Source organism: Mus musculus, chromosome 7 (assembly GCF_000001635.26).
Source record: "Mus musculus strain C57BL/6J chromosome 7, GRCm38.p6 C57BL/6J".
NCBI classification, from domain to species: domain Eukaryota; kingdom Metazoa; phylum Chordata; class Mammalia; order Rodentia; family Muridae; genus Mus; species Mus musculus.
The window spans coordinates 74495826-74512887 of record NC_000073.6 but is presented as its reverse complement, the minus strand read 5'-3'; the positions used below and the strand labels follow the sequence as shown (position 1 = coordinate 74512887).

Here is a 17062-nt window from a genome sequence, read left to right as displayed (position 1 = left end):
ATGAATGGTTAGTGTGAGCCTTATTCCAAGATCTCTTGGAGGCTTATGCCTGTCCCCTATATCTGAAAGCCAGGGAACTGAGTTTCTCCTGTTCTCCAATAAAACAGAGCAGCCACCATACCAATTCTGAGTTCAAACGGTGCTCTAGGTTGAGGTGTGCAAGGCTCAATACCAATTGTTTTAAGACTTGGCCTAATGCCTACATATCTGCCAATAATTTCACAGCTTGGGCATAGAGTGCAGAGAGCTCTGTTGATTGAGGGTAGTGGGGACCTGAAACCTGTTTATCTAAGCTAGAAGGAAGAGCTATTGGGGTTGGTGGAGGGGTCATGATGTGATTTACATATTGGAAGTAATTATCTTTAGTGGTAGTTTTATTTTATTTTAGCTTGAGTGGGAGGATCATAAACTATTGCACATGCTCTTAGAGCTAATTAATTGGACATAAAATTCAAAGAGTATAAGGAATCATAAAAATCAGTTGCCTCTGTTGTGGTTTAGGGCTGTTTAGGGGGTGGCAGGGAGAGAAAAAGACGAGAGGACCCACAGTATAAGGGAGAGGGAGAAATGGTCCAAGAAAGATGCAGATCATGGAGTAGAGGAAAGAAAAGGAGGAGGTAGAGATAGGTTCTTAGAGGAGAGGCCAGTGATGTCTTTGTAAGGCAGAGCAGGCAGAGACTGATACTGTTATTCAAGGTGATCATAAAAGTGCTATGCCAGGCTATGTAAGAACAGAATCCAAAGAGTGCCACCGTGAGTGAGGGGCCCGGGAGAACTGTGGTGGCTCAGGGTCCTGCAGTGGGGTTGGGGGCGGGGCCATGCTGAAGACCAGGCCAACCTGTGGTCACAGTGCCTACTGGGCTCCAGGGCTTTTGTTCAACAGGGGGGATCATTGTTCACAAAAAGACTAAAAATGGAGTCTTGAGGCTTGTCTTGCCCAGACTGACCAAGTCAATATGAAGCTCTTAAAATCTCACTTATGTCCCTATATAAGAAGACATATTTAATGGGGGTATGGTGGTACAGACTAATCTCAGCCTTCAGGAGGCAGAGGTTTGACAACAAGAGCGTTTCAAAGGAGAAAAGACATACCCTTGGCATGACAGATAAGAGATTAAATTTACCTTGAGATCATTCTCATGGGCTTTAAAAAAAAAATAAAGTTTGGTTAGAACACTTCTGATAATAACAGGAATGCTTGGTAAACTTGTTACCATTGATGTGCTTGCAAATGCCTGGGGCCACAGTGTCTCAAAAGCTTCTCTGTTTAATTCGTTCTCTGCCTTTTAAGCAAGACTGATTTGAAAATTATGCCCAGTTATCCCGTGAGCCCAATTTGTGCTCAATCATTGCAGCAGACATAAAGCAGCCTCGCCAAATGTCTCCTTCACCTGGCCCAGTTGTGGATCATGTGGTTGGAGCAAGAGCAAGAGGCAGGGACACTGATGTCCTGGGCCACCTGGCTGTGCAGACCTCACAAGTGAGTGTGTTTTGCACCAAACTTCCCACCACAAGGAATGGCTGTTTGGATGAGAGACAGAATAGCACACTGGACTTCCTTCAGCTAAGATCAGGGTTATAGTTTTATCACAGAAACTAAATACTGGCTGCGGAGAGCAGAGAATAGTCCTTTTAGTTCAGAAAGAGATGTCCTTGGAAGGATGGATAAGAGAGTTACTTTACAAATCGCTTGCATGGGTTTAAAAATAAATATTAAACAAACCTCCAAACCTTCACAAAATGGAATTGAAGTGTCTAGAAATGATTTTTTGGCATTTGTAACTAGAGTGTTACATACATTTATTATGAGTGAGAAGTTTTTATTATCAGCTAAAGATATAATGTGTAGAGTCAAGATTTGGGCAGTCAATAAAGGGGTATAGACCAAATCTGTCCCTCTGCCTGTTTTGTTGAGTAAAGTTTTACTGGAACTCAGCCATGTCCACTTGTGTACAGGTTTCCATGGATGCTGTGTTGGGCTACAGTGGCAGATGCCAGTGTTACTATGGTGACCACATGGCCTGGGAGTCTAAAATATTTACTGTCTCACTCTTTTCAGAGTAAGTGTGTCAAATTCTTTCCAGGAATCCCTGAGAGAGGCAGCCACATTACTTTGTCCTTGACCATACCGAGGTTGACACCTCTTGTGCTGTTGTTAGTATCTGCTTGCTGATGTGGGCCCTCCCTTGACCCCATGATTCCAGGATTTTGAATCTGAGTCTGGTGTCACCTCCACACTGATGTCCTTTCTTAATGACTTATCAGCAGTAAGCCAGTGGATATCGTTTCTTACCAAGACAATTTGAGTAGCTGATCAGGCAGTCTCCCCCATTCCATACTGTGTAGAATGCTATGCTATTTCTAAAGGATAACTTCTGCTCAAGAGCGTCCATTCCCCCATTGACCTCAAACCCAGATCCATAGTAGTGTTGCCTTCAAGGCTGCTTTATCTCTGATGACTCCACTCAGTACCCTGAGTCATGTGCTATTTCCTCTTGCTCCAAGCCAGCCAGAACTCTCCACCTGGTATATTTTCTTTGTGTCACTGATCTTTGCTGTTGAAATAGTGCAGCAACTCCTACCACTTCATGTCTTTATTAATTAATTAATTAATTAATTAATTAATTTTATGTATGTGAGTACACTGTCGTGCTCTTCAGAGACACCAGAAGAGGGCATCGGATCCCATTACAGATGGTTGTGAGCCACCATGGTTGTGGTTGTGGATGGTTGTGGTTGCTGGAAATTGAACTCAGGACTCTGGAAGAGCTGTCAGTACTCTTAACTTCTGAGCCATCTCTCCAGTCCCTACTTTATGTCTTTTAGAATCTAGTTCACTCTTGTGTCTTGGGTCAACTACCGGTGTTGTCAGTCCCTTGATTGTTCTGCCTCTCTCTTGTGGTGCTGTAGCCTCTGCTGTCACTAAATGGTATTGTTCTGCCATGGATGGATTGTCTCTTAATCACAGTCATGCTTCCGGAATTGCCCACACAGCAGGCACTGGGGGTTGTGGAATCAGATTAAATTGAAGAAAGCACACAGATCATGTAGGCCAGTGTTGAGAATAGTTGGTTGATATATATACCTACTGAGTGCTGGCTACAGGGCCCCAGTGGCACTCACAAGAACATGCTCTGTTATACCCATTGCTAAGGCTTGGAAATAGACTCTGTCAGATGGTCTTGATGAACAAAACTTCAATCAAGGCTAGATTGGAGTCAGGCATGATGGTAGAGGCCCATGATCCTAAGGATGATGAGGATCTCAAGTTTATAGCCAGCTTGGGCTACAGAGTGACTTCATGGTCAGCCTGGGATAGATATATCCATCTCCTGACAAGACCTAGTACCTTCAGATCAGGAGTTTCATACTGACTTCAAGGTTCTCCCACTACAAAGAATAGATGAGGTTGCAGTGCCCTAAGCACACATATATCAAAGGTATACATACAACACCTCTACCTTGGGTGTTAGAATCATCACCTTTGTGACACAGGCCTAGGGAGCAGGCACTGTTATTTGCACAGAGCTCCCCAGGTGATTGCAGTTGCCAGTGCCAGCCCCACCACCCAAACCAGACAGAAAATATGGGCTTGTCTCTTAGAAGATTGTAATCTTCCACCACAGTCCTGAGAACCTGGAATCCTCCTGAAGAGTACATGGTAACTTCCCCTGGGCCACTTCTTTAGAGAGCAGGGGAGGATTCAGACATGTTTGCCCGTAGGCCACCCTATCCTACAGTACTGATATCAATGTGGATCCAAGTCCTCCCTTTGGGCACACATGTATGTGTATGTGCACATGTATACAAGTGCATCTGTGCATGTGTGCATGTGTGTGTGTATAGGGGGTGGATGCCAGGGATCAAATCTTTCTCAGGTATACTTCCTCACAAGCCATCTCTCTTGCTTTTTTGAGGTACCTCACTGGGACCTGGGACTCACTACATAGTCTAGACTTGCTAGCCAGGGAACTCAGGGCTGCTACCTTCCCAGCACTGACTTTGTACATGATTGTTGGAGATTGAGCTTGAGTTCTCATGCTTGTTGAGCAAGAACTTCACTGAGTCTTTGCTCCACCCTGGGAACTGTTATTAATAAGAGTTCATGAGATTCTGAAATGTAGCTTTCTCCCTTCCTCCTTCTTGTCCTCTCTAACTCTTTCCCTTCCTTCTCCCTCCCCCTCCCTCCCTCCCTTCCTCCCTCCCTCCCTTCCTCCCTCCCTCCCTTCCTCCCTCCCTCCCTCCCTCCTTCCTTCTTCTCTTCCACTTAGTTAATGCAGCAGAAGCCTGGAAGATCCTGCACACTTCTCACACTAACTTCATTTCCACTTGGCCCAGAGTAAGGGCTCTTCCTCCTCTCTTTCCCTTCTGGAATCCCTGTCCCTTTGTCTCTGTCTCTAATTATCCAGCTGTTTCCTTTATCCCCCACCCCATTGCCCATTAAGTAAAGGCAGCCATTCCCTTCAGCGCTCCGCTCCCTCTGTGCTGGATTAGTCTCTGCCACATAAAAGAAGCTACAAGTGGCTTATATGGTCTCATGCATACTTAATTAGTCCAGCTTCTGAATACTGTGCTTTAAATGAGTGAAGACATTAGCCTCCGATCTAATTGATCCACAAAGCACCATTTCGGAATGGCTGCAGTCACTTTAACTGCTGGTCTAAGATGAGCATCCCTGGGGCCCACAAGAGGCTGCAAGGAGGAAAGACCCTGGACTGGATCCCCGGACATGATCTAGCTCTAGAAGAACTATTTTGTGTCTTGCCTACTGCAGTCCTTATCCCCATCATCTTTCCCTGGCCTCATGAATGTAAATATCATGAGGTAGTTTATGATGGAGCCTGTTTGCTGAGTTGGAGCTTTCATTGGAGTTTCAGGGTCAGATATGTTGTCTATTGTGTCTGTCCTTATTCTGTCTCATGGCAGAATAAGATGAGACTTCACTTCAGCCCTCCCTGCACCATGTAACTAACCATCCAATACCACAGTGGAAGATGTCACCTGCAGATCTACCTGTTGAGGTTTACATCTTAAATGCTCCCAGGGCTGTGTGCTAAAGGCTTCATTGAAGCCTGTGGTGGTGTTGGGAGGCAGACAACCTTCCCAAGTTAGTGCCTGGTGAAAGGGTACTGGAGTCATTAGGTTGATCCCTTGGGGGGACCGTGGGTCCTCTGCTTCTTCCTTCCTTTATCTTTTGATTTCCTGGCCTTCGTGAAGTAGCAGCTTTGTGTATTTATTCCACTGTGTAGTGACCACCATCTTACTCTGCCTATCCATAGACCTGAAACAATGAAGCCCAGTGACTATGGCTAAAACTTCAAATCAAACCCAAGTCAAGTCTTCCTGGATATTGTTTGTCTTGGGCATTTTGTCACAGCAATGGGATGTTAAGACACCATCAGATTGCTCTGCTCCTGGTGTCTATTGGTGCATGGGGACACTGACCTGGCTAGTCCCAGATCTCTTCTCATCCAAACCTCCTTGGTCATCTTTCCAGGCTCAGTATGTTGCTCTACACCTCCCAGGCCCTTAGTCCACCTTCCCTATCACTCCTACACACCACATCACCTGTTTAAACCAGAGCATTTGGTCTACCGCACATGCTTTTGTTACAGCCAAAAGAAGTAAATAATTGAAGCCTTTCTTTTCCCTTGCCCAGGGCTTTCAGAAAGCACATCTTTGGGAGCATTTTAGAGCCATTGTAACCAGGCCAGGGCCTGTTTATCTTCTCTTCTCAACAACCGCAATCTGTTATTCGGAGAAAGGAGCGAGGGGCGGGGGCAGTGAGCTGTGGGTTGCCCTTGGCTGGAAAGCACAGTGGAATTGGACCCTGACTGGGAACCTTGCTGATCAAGTGTGTGACAGATGCTCCAAAGCTGCTCTGTGGGGCTGGCCCATGGATTGGTACTGAAGCAAAGATCCCCATGATGTGCCACCACCTTAGCAGCCTGCCTCTCACCTTCCTTCTGGTCAGCTGGAGATCAGATTCAAAACTACCCTTGGGCCTCGGCTGAGTCACAGACACTGTGAGAGCCCAGGTGCTGCTCATCTCTTGCTTCAGGACTTCTGACTGGGGCTGAGATCCTCTGGGCTAAAGGGCTTAAATAGGAGGTGACAAACAGTGACCTGGCCACACTGTTCTTTTGATAGTAAGAGCACACAGAGGCACCCTAGTCATCATCATTATCACAGATGTCTGCATATGTGCTTGGATTCCAGCAGAGGGGTCAGGATTGGAAGGTTGTGGATGGCTGGGTATTTAAAAGCAAACCCCTGTGTATAATCTTAGAGGAAGGCTAGCTCTCTGGGACTCTCCTCCCTGCCCTTTCATTAACAGTCTGACTTTCTAGTGCTGTCTGTCTGGAATAAAGCCTCTCCCATGTTTCTTGTCTATCATTTTGTGCTGTTGTATATATACTCCCCAACTTCCATAAGGGCCTGTCTTTTTGGTTCACTAGCATTCATTTCTGCATTCTTCCGGCAAACCTTTTCCCCTACTTGATGTGATATTTAGGCTTTTCAAACTCAGTGAACCAGAGAAATGCCAGAATGTTCCTAAGAGCTGCAGCTTCTCCTCTCCTGGCATCTCCTCATGTATGGTTTAGGTTTATCCTGGCCCTAGATCTTATGTCATTTCACAGTGAGCCGGCTAGAGCTCAGAGTGACTTGGTTACCTGGAGTTAGGAGGGACCCATGTAGTCTGGCCACAGATGCCTGGCCTGGTCCTCGTACTTTACCGTCTCCCTCTTCTATCACACCCTGGAATGGAAGGCTTCTCGGGCCAGTAGATTTGCACTATTACTCCGGTGTTCATATCGAGCACAGTAGGGCCGTTAGGGTTCTGATTTCCCAGAATCAAAGCTGAGGGAAGGTAATTGAGTTGGCCGGGGTCACAGCAGATTAAGGAATAGCCGGGACTCACCTCTGCTTTCTCTCCGTGCGCCTGCTCTCCCACCACCGCATGGCATGAACCGCCTCCATTGTTCACAGTGGAGTTCCTGGCTTGTTATGATCTGGGTCAGTTCTCTCCTGCATCAGGAACTCATGCTCCCCTTGTTCGTAGCTTTGCGTCAAGTGTTCTTCCCTGCCCGGTGAGGGCCCCAATCATCTGCCAGATCTCTCAGAACAGGGACAGCTGTCCTCCTGTGATGCAGGGCATGGGACTCACAAACAGGAGAGTACTACATTTTCCCTCTAATGAGCCTTTTAATAGCGTATTGCCCCTTGAATTTATGTTTCAGTCATGTCTGTGTGTACCTTCCTGCCAGGTGGCCTCTTAAGACCAGGTGCCCTCATTTTTTCTGTCCATTTTATCCAGGCCATTGCCAGGCAAAAAAACATATGTTTAGTAAATATTGTTAAACAAACACAGGCAGACAGGAATACAAAAAAAGGGGGGGGGGAATATAAAAATATCCCATAAAAATATCCTAGCAGGGCTACAGTGCTTACAACAGTCCAGAGGGATTTTGGTTGTTTTATTTGTTTGTTTGTTTGTTTGTTTGTTATATTAGATATCCTTTAGGGAAACCTATGTCACTTAGAGACTTCCAGAAGGAAATAGTGCTAAATATCATCCCATGACAAGGCCTCTTGGTGTCAGTCTGTGAGCCTAGCTATAGGGAAACTGAAGGAGGATCTAGCCTCTAAGTACAAAGACTGCCTGGCCTACAGAGAGGGAGTTCAAGTTCATTATGGCCAAGTTAGTAAGATTCTATCTCGAAAAGTGAAAAGAATTCTGGGAATGTAGTTCAGTGGCTGTGTGTTTCCTTAGCATACATAAGAACTGGAGATGTGTGGATGGAGCACATTCTACTGAGCTAACCTAGCTGGTCTGCTTTGCTACTTGTGTGTTTGGGGACTGGTATCTTGGTAGAAAGTGCCCCTGTTTCCAATTATCTTGAGCATCCACAGACTTCATATATAGCATGTATTTGGGAAAGACACATGGACTTTGGGACCTATTCCTGACTACTCCCTAGGTCTCCTCTACAGAGATACATGGAACCCTTGAAGATGGAGGCATCTATTGGCAAAATCATCTTTGCTACTAAGAAAGTGAATTCTTTCATTGAATTAGGGTTATCAAATGAAGGAAATGCTTGTCTGATTCAATGGGTTTCTACCTGCCTTTTGTATCTGGTGCCACATCACCGGGCATGTGGGAGGGTCCAGAAAGGGCAGGGGGTTGTCCCCTTGCGTGTCTCCTAAGATGGACTTTGAATTTTCCTTTTGCAACCCTCAGGTGAGCGTGTTGACCACCCTGGAACGCAGGTTCAACCTCCAGAGCGCCGATGTGGGTGTGATCGCCAGCAGCTTTGAGATCGGCAACCTGGCGCTGATTCTCTTCGTAAGTTACTTCGGAGCACGTGGGCACCGACCGCGCCTCATCGGCTGTGGTGGAATTGTCATGGCACTGGGCGCCCTGCTTTCGGCACTGCCTGAGTTCCTCACCCACCAGTACAAGTACGAGGCTGGCGAGATCCGATGGGGAGCAGAAGGCCGCGATGTCTGTGCCACCAATGGGTCCAGCAGTGATGAGGGGCCCGACCCGGACCTAATCTGCCGTAACCGGACAGCCACGAACATGATGTACTTGCTGCTTATTGGGGCTCAGGTGCTCCTGGGCATCGGTGCTACCCCCGTGCAGCCCCTGGGGGTCTCCTATATTGACGACCACGTGCGGAGAAAGGACTCCTCGCTCTACATAGGTAGGCACTGCCCCTGCTGTCTGGGTTGGTGTAGTGGTGCAAAGTTGGACCCTGTTTTGCTGGAGCACTGGTTTACAGAACTGGCTAACGGTCTCCACGGTTGGATTCCTAGAAAGTCTCACATGCCTGATCTAGGAGCAATGCAATTAGATCATTTTTGAAAATCTTTCCAAGGAATGCTTAGATGCTGCCTGGATCTTACCAGATGCAGACGTTGCAGCGGGGAAGATATGGTCTGGAGGGGTTTGGGGTTAATCTGCTTTGTGTGTGTGTGTGTGTGTGTGTGTGTGTGTGTGTGTGTGTGTGTGTGTTGTGGTACAGGAATATTTGATACTCCAGTGTTTACCAAGGTCTGTTGGGGGGGGGGTCTTCATTTAGGAAACCTCAACTTTGAAGAATCAAAACTGCCTCTTGTTTTTTTGTTGTTCTTGCATGTTTGGTTTTTGTTTTGTTTTCTTTTGTTGTTTTGTTTTTTGTTTTGGACTTAAAGAGGCAATTGATTAGACTGTAAGCATTTGTTATAACTCAAAGTTGGCAACTTCTGGTAGTGTTCCAACTAGCAACCTGCTCAGGAACTGGGTATTAGGAAGAAATGAAGAATGTGCAGACTTTAAAGAACAATTTTCTGTTGAAGTAGGTTCTGACATTTTATACTGCAAAGATGGAAGAGCCCTAAGGTCTAGGGTTTCAAGAAACAGCTAAGTGGCAATTTGCTCATGTGACAAATGGTGTCCTTGACCAAGAGCTGGTGGAGAGTTGTATGGTCACTTACCAAGTGTCTCTAGCCCTGACTTACTAAGTATGCATTTACTTCCAATGAGAAAACATCTCCCACCACGGAATGTGGAGTTTTAAAAGAATGACCTCTACCTGAGAGATTGTGGTGTCACCTGACTGCAGTGTGCCTTGAAGTATACAGCTAATTATGCAGGCTTAAGTTAAAATAGAATTTGTTCCGAATTTGACATAAGCTTCCTATCTAGCAAGCCTCTACTTTACACATCCTGAGCTCTCTGAGATAGGATGTCTGGGCGCACATCTCCACCCAGAGGCCTCCCAGAGAGTTGATGCTTTGATTGAACAAGTGTATTGTAGATCGATGGATGACCTTTGTGTAGGAGGAGCCTATGAATGAGAGAAAAGTGGAGCATGTACCCTTCGCTCTCCAAGCCAAACCCAGTTAGGACATCTTTGTGTCACAGGGCTTAGAACTGTTGAAGCAAAGATGCACAGTCCCCTCCTCCATATGCTATGGCTTGTCTTGTACCTGGAGGGGGCGGGGTTCTATGGTCTTGTACCTGGAGGGGGCGGGGTTCTATGGTCATGTACCTGGAGGGGGCGGGGTTCCACTGAGCCGGTGACTATGGTGATTCTTTTCCTTTGGCTGCTGTTAAGCCAGCAAGTTGCTAAGTTGGTATCCATGACTACAGCTGAGTAGTCTTTGGACTGAGGATGCTTTCCTAGGTCCTTGGGAGAGTAGTTTTCTGGTAGCAGTAATGGATCACATCACCCTGAAGGAATTGGCCAATGAAAAGCTGAGTTTGTCTCTTGAACAGTCAAATGAAGTATGATTTCTATGCCAAGGGGAGCATTTGGGTTTTGGGGAGATGGGAGGTAGAACCAAGGCTGGTAGGACAAAACAAGGCAAGGTGGTTTTTTGTTTTTTGTTTTTCGTTTTTGTTTTTGTTTTTTTTTTTTTTAATTTCTGATCTGGTATATGAGATTTGTAGTTATCTTTCGGTAGGAAGACTGTATCAGCCAAATTTATACTTGGGCTCCTCTTTTCTTCTATGGAAGAGTCAGTTGAGTGTTATTTTTGCACAGTATATGGATAGTGTAGTGCTCTAGTCTGTCTCACCAAATTCTAAACCATGGCAAACAGACTAGTGCATAGTAGTGCTGATAGATCTTCCAGGTCTCTCTGAAATGGTTTCATGGGTCTGTTTAGAAGGAGAGGCTGAAAGCAGGCCTTTTGCACAGATTGGCCTTCATAGGTAGTTTGTTTTTTTTTTTTTTTAAATTGAATTCTCCAGGAGCAGTTTCAGAAGACTGCAGCCTATGCAGGGAATATCTGGTGTGTTCTCCTATGGCAGGAGCCATGAAGACATGTCCAAGGTCCTGAGACTGTCACAGTATTTATCTCTTCTTAGTTAGGCTCTAGATCTGGAAGCCACTCAACTCTGCTTTTAGAAATATCCAAGGGAACACAGTGCCAAGAGGAGGGGTATCAGAAGAAAATGAAGCTGGGGCTCTAGGTGAACTGTTTGGAAAGGGAGAATATTTGCTAACTTTGAGTTTGGCTCTAGAAACGCAGGCCTTTTGTCAACATGCCTAACTTAACACTGGATCGGAGACAGAAACAATGTACATATTATATATGGAAAAATACGGGCTTCTTTCCAAGGAATCCTTTAAGCTGCATGGGCCAAGAGAATCAGCCTGCACTGTCTAGGTTACAGGTCATCTGAGACCAGACCTGTTGTTAGCTGCCCGCACAGTAGGTCAGCATGCAGACAAAAGTGAAAGAGTTCAACTCAGGTCCCCCCAGCATTTCTCACTAAAGCGATTCCTTCCTTTGACTCTCTTAGCTGAGCTCTCGAAATGCTCCTGGATTCCTTCATGGGCCTCTCACAAGGCTAGCCCTGTTCCGAAGCCGGTCCTTTCTAGAGTGAGGAGGGAGTTGAGGGAACTCATTTACCGCGGGACAAAACTAGATGAATGGGGACTCAGCTCTGTTGGCCGCCTTTTCACTCCATTTCAATACAGCAGCGTGTGGAGCTCAGCCTCCTAGGATGGCTGGATAATGACCCGAGGGTGGCACGTGGCACTCTTTGTTCCCATAGGGACCAAATGGGCAGGGTTGTGGTGAAAACCCATTTGTGCATTCCTGAGGTCCAAGAGTCAAGCCTTTAGGAGTCCCGTCATGCCTTAGCTCCATGGTGTGACCATCCATTAGCTTAGTTTTCTTAGCTGTCCTTTTGTCTCTCCAAGTTCAAAATATATCAAGTGGAACTTGCTTCTTATGACAGTGTGAGTTAGATGGCGTGTGGGCTTCCTTTACTTTGGCCTTTTACTTGGTGGCTTCTTTAGTTTGTTATTGACTGTTTTTTTTTTTTTTTGTTTTGTTTTGTTTTGTTTTGGTTTGGTTTGGTTTTTTGTTTTGGTTTGGTTTGGTTTTTTGTTTGTTTAAGAAGGAGAAAGGTGAAATGAGAATGACAAAGGTGGTTTTTTTTTGTTTTTTTTTTTCTTCTTTAAACAGCTTGGAAATGTGTTACACATTTACTATTGGCCATTTCAGAAATACATAAAAAAAAGAGTAATATGGCTATATAGTATATATAATTCTAGTCTCTTTTTCTGCATTGATATGCTTTTCAGCAAAAAAATGTGCTTCTAATAAATAAGACTTTGTAATTTCATTTCTCTTAATATTTTATGAGCTTTTTGCCATGTTACTAAATATTCTTCTATGGTTCTGGCTGCATACAAAATATTCCCTTGTGAGCATGCATCATATTAGTAATATTGTCAATGGTTAGAAAGGAGCTTTCAGAATTTTTGCTGTTACAAATGAAGCACATGGGTAAACTGCAGGTTAACATACTTTACAAAAATGGTTGAGCTGGATGTAGCGGGGCTGTGGGTGTGAGTGCCGCACTTTCCAGGTGTATCTGAGGTCTGTTCAGAAGGCAGTGGGTGGGTGTTGGGGGGTGTGATCCAGGCTCAAGCAGAATCAAGGACATCCACCAGAGAGCTTGAAACCTTTGGGAAATGCCAAGATCCATGATGGAGGCAGACACAGGACTCTGTTTGAAGTCCATAAAGACAGGTGCTGGTAGGGTGAAGAGTGGGGGTCAAAACTAGGATAGGTGCATGAGGGCAGGATGAACATGGGTGGGCATAGCTTCTATTCACGTCAAGGTTCTGGAAAGAGATGCACCATTGTCCGTTATGTATAAAGATGAAGCGTGTTCAGAACCCAGGCCCCTCGGAACAAGGCAGCTGGTGGAGTCTGCCTTCCACTCCAACACTGTCGACTATGCAACCTGTCCATTTCTTCCGTTATCATTAGCTGTAGCCATCGGTGCTGTCAGGAAGTTTGCCTCATATTGTGCTGGAGTTTCCCTTCTTTACAGCTTCCTCAAACCCTTTCTCATTGTGCACTCTGGGCCCAGCAGACACATTTCTGTACACACACCCCTCAACCTTTCTGTAGTGTGATAACTTCCCTGAGCCTTGCCAGGTAGAAGGGATGCTTAAAGTCTAAGGCTTCCTTCTTTAACGGCTTCATCCTCAATTCCGCTCCTAAGAAGAGATGCCAAGGGCTAGAGGACTGGATCTGTCATAAGACAAATTCAAATATTCGGAGGGCTTGAACCATGGGGCAGTCCATCAGTTTGCTGGGCAAAACACCCTGCACTGGGAGGTTGTGGTGGTTTGTGTACTCTTGGCCCAGGGAGTGGCACTATTAGAAGGGAGGCAGAGGCACGTGGAACCCAGTGGATCTCTGCCCAGACAGCTTCAGTTATCTGCCAAGCTCCAGACTGGTTAGACCATTCTCAAAATCAAAGGTTGCTGGTGCCTGAGGACTGACACTCAAAGCTGTCCTCTGCCTTTTACCACAACCACACACACATGCACCCATACATAGAAACATGCATGTGTGTGCGCGTTCCCGCAGACACACACACACACACACACACACACACACACACACACACTGGGAGGCATAGAGTTGTGGCTCAGTGGTAGACTATGTGATGGCACACAAAAGGCCTGTAGTTTGATCCTGAGTGCCATTTAAAAAAATCAAACAACAACAGCAGCATTCTCTACCCACAAAGGAGGAAGTTAGCATGGGATAACACATGGAGTCCATTTAGTCCATTTAAATTCCTCCTTTTTGCTATGCAATCATCAGTTGGGGAGGTGGGCTGTATGCATAATTTTCCCACCTGTGTGATCTAGTTTTCCTGATGCAGATTGGGATCGAGGTGAAATCAGACCAGTTTGAATTGTTTATGTGTGCTTAGCAGATTTGTGCACAATACTAACACATGAAGTGGCAGACACAGACAGAGGGATGGCTGCACAGTCTTCTGAGCATGGCTATTTTGGAAGGAGTGGGATCCTGTTAGAGGAAAGTAGTTGTCTCAGGGCATCTTGGAGAGGACCTATGGGAGGAGCAGGGACCCTAGCAGTGTGCTGGATTACACAGCACAGTTGTTCTGAGCCTTGTGGCATATCTATTAGACCTGAAGTATCATGTACTCTTTGTTATCAATTAGATTGCAACCGAGATCAGCCCTCTGTGTTTTAGCTAATGATGCAAAGAGAATTATTCTCACATTTCACCTGCCAAGTGTTAGTACAAAGGTCACAAGCTTACCACCCAGCCAACAAAGAGAACCACACTTCTTTTTAGAGCCCTGGGAGCAAAGAGTTATTTTGCTTCAGATGAGTTTTATTTTAAGTTGACATTGGGTAAAATGTGTTCTAATTCTCCACAAAGAGCTTGGGTCGGGTATGGATCAAATACACTGTGACTGCAATTCTTTTAAAAGACATAATTGAAAGGCTGTTCCTCCTGGGAGCAAGCATAGCTCATTATATTCTTGCAACTTCATTGATATTGAAGTTTCTCTCATTAATTTCTTTTTTCTGAACTAAATGGCACTGGAAGTGGTCAGCTTGTTTTGGCCCCTCTCCAGTCCCTCATCCCAGCTGCTGGTGACATGCCATTTCAGTGTGTTTGGCACTGTGTTAAACAACTCACCCAAAGTCCTAATCTGGGGCTTCTGAATTGCCTGTGATGGTAGCTGATTTTCAATCCTTTCTAAATGCATATATTTCACATTCGGTGGCTTGGGACATCACGGCTCACCACCTTGGTTACCATGAGCATTCTGAATTAGGCTTCTCGCAGTCATTTCAAGATTTGAATTCTGGTTCTTCCATGGACCTCATTCCTGCAGACTGGCTGGGCTTCCTATTGCTGTGAACTCATCACCCTACCAATATGATGGGGTTTGGTAGGCTCACTGTTCCTAAGCAACAAGTATTATGTATCTTAAGGGGAGGGCAGAATCAAAAAGCATTTCCTTGATCATCTTTATAGTGTCTCCATTTACAAATCTAGAAACAGAGGCATAGATGAAGTGGCAGGTTTATCTCATTGAGGACAGGTTATTAGACAAGTGTCCTTGGGTCGTGATTGTCAGCAGCAGGTATGACACTTATGAATAGAAACCTTTTTAGTCCTGAACTAAGCCACCACAGCCCTTGCATGAAGGTTTTGCCTGCATGTAGATCTGTTCACAACCTGTGTGCCTTGTCCCTCTAGAAGTCAGAACTGGGCATCAGATTCCCTAGAACACGACTTATAGGGAGCGGTGGCCCACTGTGTGGGTGCTGGAAGTTGAACTCCAGTTCTCTGCAAGAGCAGCCAGTGCTCTAAACTTCTGAGCCATCTCTCTAGCCCCACTCAGAGCTGCTTATTTTGAAGAGAGACTTAAGATGCTTGTTTTCCAAGCAGACTGCATTGCTAACTCATTGAAATCCCCCAGCCTTTGATTAAATAATAGACACAACAACTTGAGGCAATGATGGTTGGTTTTAGCTCATGGTTTGAGAGGATAAAGTCCATTATGACGGGAGGGTGTGGTGGTGGGTGCTAAGAGTGTGCAGCTTGAACTCCTCACTCACGTCTTGCTAAAACAGGAAGTCTAAACAGAATAGGAAGTAGGCCTGGGCCATAAAACCTCAAGGCCTGTCTTCTCAGAAACTTACTTCTACAAGCTAAGCCCTTCTTCCTTAAGGTTCCACAACTTCCCCAACCAGGGCCACTTGCCTTTGGGGGGTGTTTCATACTCAAACTAAAACAGTGAGTCAACACTGGTAACCTGTATCAGGACTTCCTGGCAGAGATGAGGGGGAATTTTCATGGGCTTTTATGGTTCTGATCCTGCTGATACCATGCCTAATGCCTTATAAAAATAAGAACAATGAGCCATTGACATAAAGTAATAAATAAAGTAAAGTTCTACAGTTCCCTAAAGGAAACATTGGAATGTTCAAGGAATACAATTTGGATTGGTTGGGCATACATGTCTACTGTGTGGATGACTGCATCTTTGCAAAGAGACATTCAGACATAGCAAGGAAGTGGGTGATAGAGAAGAGAGAAGACTGGAGAGGTCGAGGTATAGATTCTTGCAAAAGCAGTTTCCTTCCACCAGAATATCAAAGACTGGCTTCACCACAGCCCATTTTGCTGCACCTGGCTGATGAATACAGGCCTATTATCTTTCCTTAACTGTAGCACAAGTATTGTTCTCAAATAAAAGACTATTTAAGATCTCCTTCCATAACAGGTGTGTTTTTTCATCTAGTTTACTTCTATTCTATTTGCTTTTTCTAAGAACAACATTGACTTTCTTTGTGTTCTTTTCACCCCTCAAAAGCATTCTGTAAGAAGAGATGGTATGAAGGGTTTTCTGTGTAGAAAGCAATGCTGTTTGGTGGTATTGTCTCTGTGACTTGGGTTAACCATCCTCCATTGCTAACGAGTATTGGAAGAATAGTATAGACACTTGCTGGAGTCTGTCTGTCCAGCATCTCGTTTTCATACTGAAGAATAGCCTTCCTATATCAGGTGGTTTTTGTGAGCTACAGGAATGGCCATATGGTCTAGGGATAGCCAATTATGACATAGAGAAAAGCCATGGTCTACAGTGATTGGCCCAATGAGTAGGTCAATCAGAAACTACTCTGGATTCAGACAAACACCAGTCACCTTCTTTCTAGAACATTCTGGGTAAGAACCCAGAATGCACAAGGAGTCCGATGTCCATCTTGGCTGCCACACACAGAGGAAATGACTACAGTGACAGAGAGAGTCAACCTGGAGAATCAGAGGGCAGGAGGCTGTTCCAGGCTGTGCTTGAAGCTGGTGTCCAACCCTCGAAATCCTGCTTATTTGGTTATGTAAATTATCCTTCTCAGCACTTGCAGTTATAGGCAAGATCCCACCTCTTTTAGACCCAAACACTTTTATGTCATGTAGGACTTGGGTTGCATTGCTTCCCTCTTGAGAGTCAACCAGACACCTTGAAAGATGAATATAATGGTTAGTTTTATTAATGCTGTGACCATAGGCCAGAGAAAACCAACTTACAGGAGGAAGGTTGTCTCTTGGCTCAGAGATTTTAGTTTATGGTCTTTGGCTCTAGGTTCTGGCTCATGATGAATCAGGACATTATGGCATAGAAAGAGGGGGCTCTTTACACCAAAGAGGGCAAGGAACAGAGAATGCAACAAGAACTGGAAAACAGGCTTAGCCTTCAGCTGCC

The 17062-nt window shown here is 45.3% G+C and overlaps 1 protein-coding gene across 2 annotated transcripts in view; it reads left to right on the top strand.

Annotated features, from left to right (window-relative positions):
* Slco3a1 (solute carrier organic anion transporter family, member 3a1) overlaps window positions 1-17062 on the top strand; it is a 279363-nt gene that overhangs the window by 41893 nt on the left and 220408 nt on the right. For both annotated transcript variants that reach the window (NM_001038643.1, NM_023908.2), the window contains exon 2: window positions 8246-8711. In NM_001038643.1, coding sequence (NP_001033732.1) covers window positions 8246-8711 — 466 coding nt within the window. The remainder of the gene's footprint in view (window positions 1-8245; window positions 8712-17062) is intronic.